This window comes from Chlorocebus sabaeus, chromosome 1, assembly GCF_047675955.1.
Source record: "Chlorocebus sabaeus isolate Y175 chromosome 1, mChlSab1.0.hap1, whole genome shotgun sequence".
Taxonomy (NCBI): Eukaryota; Metazoa; Chordata; class Mammalia; order Primates; family Cercopithecidae; genus Chlorocebus; species Chlorocebus sabaeus.
This window is the reverse complement of record NC_132904.1, coordinates 55,927,291-55,933,290: the sequence shown is the minus strand read 5'-3', so window position 1 is coordinate 55,933,290 and position 6,000 is coordinate 55,927,291. Positions and strand designations below refer to the sequence as shown.

At 41.8% G+C, this 6,000-nt stretch overlaps 1 protein-coding gene across 1 annotated transcript; it reads right to left on the bottom strand.

Moving 5' to 3' along the window:
* Positions 1–489: 489 nt before the first annotated feature.
* On the bottom strand, positions 490–5,992 carry ASCL3 (achaete-scute family bHLH transcription factor 3). Its single transcript, XM_008007453.3, has 2 exons — positions 5,962–5,992; positions 490–1,085 (listed from the first exon to the last, which is right to left on the bottom strand). The coding sequence occupies exon 2, from the start codon at positions 1,071–1,073 to the stop codon at positions 528–530; it is 546 nt and encodes a 181-aa protein (XP_008005644.1). The 5' UTR covers positions 1,074–1,085; positions 5,962–5,992; the 3' UTR covers positions 490–527.
* Positions 5,993–6,000: the final 8 nt, after the last annotated feature.

The window sequence follows — 6,000 nt, the reverse complement described above, 5'->3', positions numbered from 1 at the left end:
AAAATGATGCATCTGAAATAATTTCAAATAACAACAAGGTTTTGTAAACTACTTTTGCTTTAGCCCCAAGACACTTTCCCATGGTGGTGACTTCTTGTGAATCCCCAGTAAATAAAAATCTCCAAATGCTGACAAATGAAGAGAGGTTCATTGTGATTGCTCAGCATGACACTTCGACGGAGTGAGACAGGCCTCTAGTAGTTAGTAGTCACGCTTCACAGGCTTCTGTGAGAGCTTCTCACAGCTGAGCCTCTGGCCAAGCGTGTGAGAAGGGCAGGATGAGACATGCAGAGACTCTGGGGCCCCCTGCTCCCCTAGAGCTCGTGAAAGAAATAAGCAGAGCAGCTCCTCAACCTACATGAGATCATGTTTAGTACAATTGAAACCCAGGTGAGTAATACTCAGCATAGGTTAACATTTGAGCTATTTCCTGCCCACATGGAAATTACACTTAGGAAAAACTGTTGAATGATGCTGTAAGATACCTCATTTTGTGATATTATTCATTTCTATTTGGAAACAATGACTCAAACAATTCTGAACATAGGGTCAGCATGGTGGCTGGTGGTTGCTATCATGGAGGAACCTTTTCCAGCGTTATTCTTGGTCTCAGCTTTATCAGGGTACAGAAGAGACTGCAGGTAGTTAATGTACTTGATCGCAGCTCTGAGGGTTTCCACTTTGCTGAGTCGCTTCTCCAAATACTCCTCTGGCAGATGATGACGGAGCTGGGCGTAGCCTTCATTGACACATTTCACGCGCTGCCGTTCCCGCTCATTCCTTTTCCGGATGAAGGCTGGCCCGTAGGAGTACTCGCACCTTCCGTAATTTGGGTAGCGCATCGGGAAAGAGAAGGGGCAGGGTTCACCGTAATTTCCCAGGATGAGGGAGTCACTGGGAAAAGGCAGCAGTGGCAGCTCCTCAGAGTAAGAGGATGGCACCGGGGCCTCTGGGTGCAGGTGGAAAGTGACCATGGGCTCCAGATAGAAGGACCTGGTCAGTGGCAAGCGGGCAGAATCGGGGAAGATAGGAAGTTTGTCAGGCAGACTAGAGTTGCCTCTGTTGTCCATCATTTCCTCTTTAACCTGCAAACATAACGAAATTTATCAATGTGGTCAGATAGAAAGAGAGCAGATATGATCTACTTTCTTGGAGATCAATGTTTTGTTGTGTTGTGTTGTATTGTATTGTATTGTATTGTATTGTATTGTATTGTATTGTATTGTATTGTATTTTTCAAGATGGAGTCTTGCTCTGTCGCCCAGCCTGGAGTGCAGTGGCGCGATCACGGCTCACTGCAACTTCCGCCTCCTGGGTTCAAGCAATTCTCCTGCCTCAGCCTCCTGAGTAACTGGGATTACAGGCGTCCGCCACCGTGCCCAGTTAATTTTTGTATTTTTAGTAGAGACGGGGTTTCACCATGTTGGCCACGATGGTCTTGATCTCTTCACCTTGTGATCCACCCGTCTCCGCCTCCCAAAATGCTGGGATTACAGGCGTGAGCCACCACACCCAGCCAGAGATCAATGTTTTAAAGACTTTTCTGCTTTGATGACCAGTTTCTGAGCTCATGTGGACAATGAGATGGTGTTATAATATTCTGTGTAGTAAGAGGATGTTTGATGGTACACAGAAACAGTACTAAATAACATTGAATCGCCTTATGAGAAAGTTATTCTTCAATTCTCTTTCAGTCCTTGTGGTTATAAAGACACAACCTACAACCTTAGTCTGCTGAGAATGTGTCTTCCACACCACACCACTAGAATCCTGTCTTTTTTTTTTTTTTTTTTTTTTTTTTTGAGACAGAGTCTGGCTCTGTTGCCCAGGCTGGAGTGCAGTGGTGAGATGATGGCTCACTAGAGCCTTAACCTCCCAGGTGCAAGCAATCCTCCTGCCTCAGCCACCTAAGTAGCTGGGACCATAGGCAGGCAACACCACAGCTGGCTAAGTTTTGAATGTTTTTGTAGAGACACGGTCTTGCCATGTTGCCCAGGCTGGTCTCAAACTCCTGAGCTCAAGCAACTCACCTGCCTCGGGCTCCCCAAGTGCTGGGATTATACACAGGAAGCTACCGCACCTGGCCTAGAATGCTTTCTAATCCTTCTAAGATCAAAGCCTTCAACAAGCAATAACATCTCGTTAGAATTCAGTGTCTTTACTAACTTCTGTTTATTGTGAGTTCTGGTAATTTATGGTAGCGATATAAAGCTCCTTTTTTTGTTTTTTGAGACAGAGTCTTGCATTGTTGCCTGGGCTGGAGTGCAGTGGCATGATCTTGGCTCACTGCAACCTCTGCCCCAGGTTCAAGTGATTCTCCTGCCTCAGCCTCCCAAGTAGCTGGTATTGCAGGTGACTGCCACCACGCCCAGCTAATTTTTTGTATTTTTAGTAGAGATGGGGGTTTCATTATGTTGGCCATGCTGGTCTCAAACTCCTGACCTCATGATCCACCCACCTCAGCCTCCCAAAGTGCTGGGATTATAGGTGTGAGCCACCATGCCCGACCATAAAGTTCGTCTTAAAATTAAATCTACTTGAGTAAGAAAACGTGATTTGATTTAAAGATAAAGAGTGAGTAAATAATAGTACAGGTGGAACAAAGATGTAATGGTGATTGTGAAGACGTGCAAATAAAAAAAGTGTAGGAAACGCTAAAACACTACAATATTCAAATATATGCAAGGGAAATTATGAACTAGTTAATGATCATGCAACCTCAGAGGCATAGCTTTCTTAAAGAATACCTGATGTGCTAGAGGCAAAACTGAAAATACAAATAAAAAAGGAATAATTTGCTCTTAAATGTTCATTATGGTACTCCTTTAGGTGAGAAACTTCCCCTACACATTTAAAACATTGTCAATTTACACATTTTTACGTATGTAGAACTGTAAATATATTGAGTAAAATGCAGCTATGTTTAGGTTTTTAAAATTTTTATTTATTTTATATTTTTATTTTTAGAGGCAGTGTCTTATTCTGTCACCCAGACTGGAGTGCAGTGATGTGATCATGGCTTACTGCAGCCTCAAACTGCTGGGTTCAAGTGATCCTCCTGCCTTCTGAGTAGCTAGGACAGCAGATGTGCACCACCATGCCTGGCCTTTTTTTTTTTTTTTTTTTTTTTGTAGAGATGGGGTCTTACCTTGATGCCCAGGCTGATCTTAAACCTCCTCCTAGCTTCAGATAATCCTCCTACGTCAGCCTCCCACAGCACTGGGGTTACAGGCATGAGCCACTTCACCCAGCCTATAATTAAGTTTTGTTGGTTTTGTGTGTGTGTGTGTGTGTGTCTGTTTGTAGAACTCAAGGACGAAGCAGTATAACCCAAGAAGTTCCATACCAACGCATTTCTTCTTTGTGAATAGGTCTATATCCTTCTCCTCTTTTAAACTACCATTACTTTTTGCCTTTGACCATAATCATGTAGCAACAATAGATTTTACGGAGTCACTGCAGTATAACCCGTTAACTGGGAGGCAGGGTAGTTCTGTAGGAAAAGAGCTTTTTCTCTAAGAGATAACACCCTCAGGTTTCAATATGGCCTTACTCCTTCTTAGCTATGTGTCCTTAGGCAAGTGTCTTAACCTCTCTGAGCTTTCGCTTTCCCCATGTCCAAATAAGCTACTAACTATTCTGCAGGGTGGTTGTGAGAATAAAGTGAAAAAAAAACACAGTTGACCCTCCGTATTGGGGTCTGTGTATTCAGCCAACTATGGGTGGAAAATATTCAGGGGGAAAAAAGGGATGGCAGCATGGGTACTAAATAAGTACTGACATTTGTTCTTGTCATTATCCTCTAAATAATACAGTGTAACAACTATTTGTATAGAATGTACATTGTGTTAGGTATTATAAGTAATCCAGAGAGGATTGATTTAAAGTGAGAGGGTGTGTGTAGGTTCCATGCAAGTGCTACATTATTTTCTACAAGGGAATTGGACCTCTGTGGATTTTGGTATCTGAGGGGAGTCCTGAACCCAACCCCCCAGGTACAGAGGGGTGACTGTGCCTATAATGCACCCAGCATTTACCTCTTTCCTTTCTTTAGAGATGAATGAATCTTTATGTAGTGTTCCTTTCTAAACTGTACCTTATAGAAAACCTGGTTTATGTTTTCCTTAACACTGTAGAGTCACAACACTGATCTATCCTAAACACATGTGTTGAGAGATGAGGAACATACCTAAAATAGAGAAGGAAAAGCAGCTTGAAGTCTAATTGTAGGCCTCCATCAAAGAAGGAAATATGGTGTTAATTTCTCAGCAGGTTGATTTGTCAGTATCTTTAGGAGTGAGGGGTTATTATCTGTGTGGTTGGCATACTGCATGCGCACACACACACACACACACACACCAGTCCTAATGTTTAGGGCAATATTAGATAATATTGGCACTTATTTCTCTACCTGAATACAGCAAAAACTCAGCAGTCTGCACTGTGTAGTGGGAGGAGCAGCCTCTAAGACCAGAATTCAAGTATGAAGGTCAGGGGACTAGGGAAACAGTAAGGGCAGCAGGGGTAGGGGTGCTGGGAGGGAGGAGTGGCCAAGGTTAAAGGGTTATAGTAAGTCATGGTGAAAGAAACTGGAAAAGAAGTCGATGCCAGGAAAAGCTCTTCCTAAAAGGGACAGGGTTGGGGGATGAGATAAGTGGAATAGTTCCAATTAAAAATCAAAACAGAGGAACAGGAAATGAAAGATTCCAAATTACTGACCAAATGACCTAAGATAACTAACAAAACAAAAATCTCTGGAAAACTGAAAACTAGCCAGGATTCTGTCAAAAAGAAAAAGTTGCTGAGAGAAACAAGTTAGGAAATTCCCAAGCCAGGAATTCTAGAGGGTAAGAGAGGAAGAACGGGTATGGCAGAAGCTGCAAAATGGTGGCAAATGGGTGTGGAGCCTGTATTACTGCATTTCTGACAACAGCAGAGCCATATTGTTGCCTGTAGTTAAGAACCGGAATTAACAGGCTACCAAAAAGTAAAGCAGATGTCATCAAACCTAACTATACAAAAATCATTCTGTTGGTGATGGTTTTACCCTAAAAGACCATTTAAACAATATCTTAAATCTTGACCCAGATGAAATCTGAGTAATTTGTATATGTCACAAGTAATTAAAGCTTTCTAGGTTTTAACAATACTTTGCATAATTCTTGAAAAAAGAGCATGGTGTCTCTGGAGGCACATTGATGAGAAGTTTTTTCTGTTGAGCATTTCCAATAAGTTCACCAATCAGTGTACTAGCATTTAAATATGATCACCTTTTATTCAAAGAAGGCAATTTAAGACACCAAAGTTAAGAAAATGAAATAAAATGCAGCAACAAGGAGAATCAAGATAGAAAGCCTACTGGGGTCTGGATGTGTTTGTAGGAATTGAGTATAAGTTTTTAAAAGAAAGCAACACAGATTGGTAGCGCCAGGGCTCCATGGTTCCAGGTATAGGCACAGCTAACAAACACACCTGTGATGGGAAAATCTCAGATTCTGCCTTAGAGGGTTTCTGGGAAATAAATGATGAGGTCTTAATAATAAAATCATAAGAGATTCTGGATACTCTGCTGAGCATAAAAGCTTCAAATTTCAGAGATATAAAAGATATGTAGCATGTAAAAAATAAAAAGCTACAACTGCCAATATAATTGAATTATGGAATGTTAGAGCTGGAAGGAAACTTAAAACTTCCTCATAGGTTATGATATATTGCTAAGGTTACAAAGCCAATAGCAAAGCAGGGGCCAGAACCTAGTGTCCTGACTTCCAAATCAAAACTCCTTCTGCTCTTCTAGATGATTTAATTGCCAGCAAAACCTGGATCTTCCATGATATGGAGAATATTGGTAGTTTAAGATAATGGAATAATCTGATAGCTGACAAAATTCAGTATTTATCAACTGTGCCTAGGCATGTTTTTATCCTTCCCCATGGGCCACTCTGGAGAAGAGTCTCTTACCTGAGTTTTGTCGTCAGGATGCTGTATTTTGGGCTGAGT

Excerpts from the sequence above, each read along its gene's own strand:
- ASCL3 (XM_008007453.3), bottom strand. The coding sequence starts at position 1,073 with ATGATGGACAACAGAGGCAACTCTAGTCTGCCTGACAAACTTCCTATC.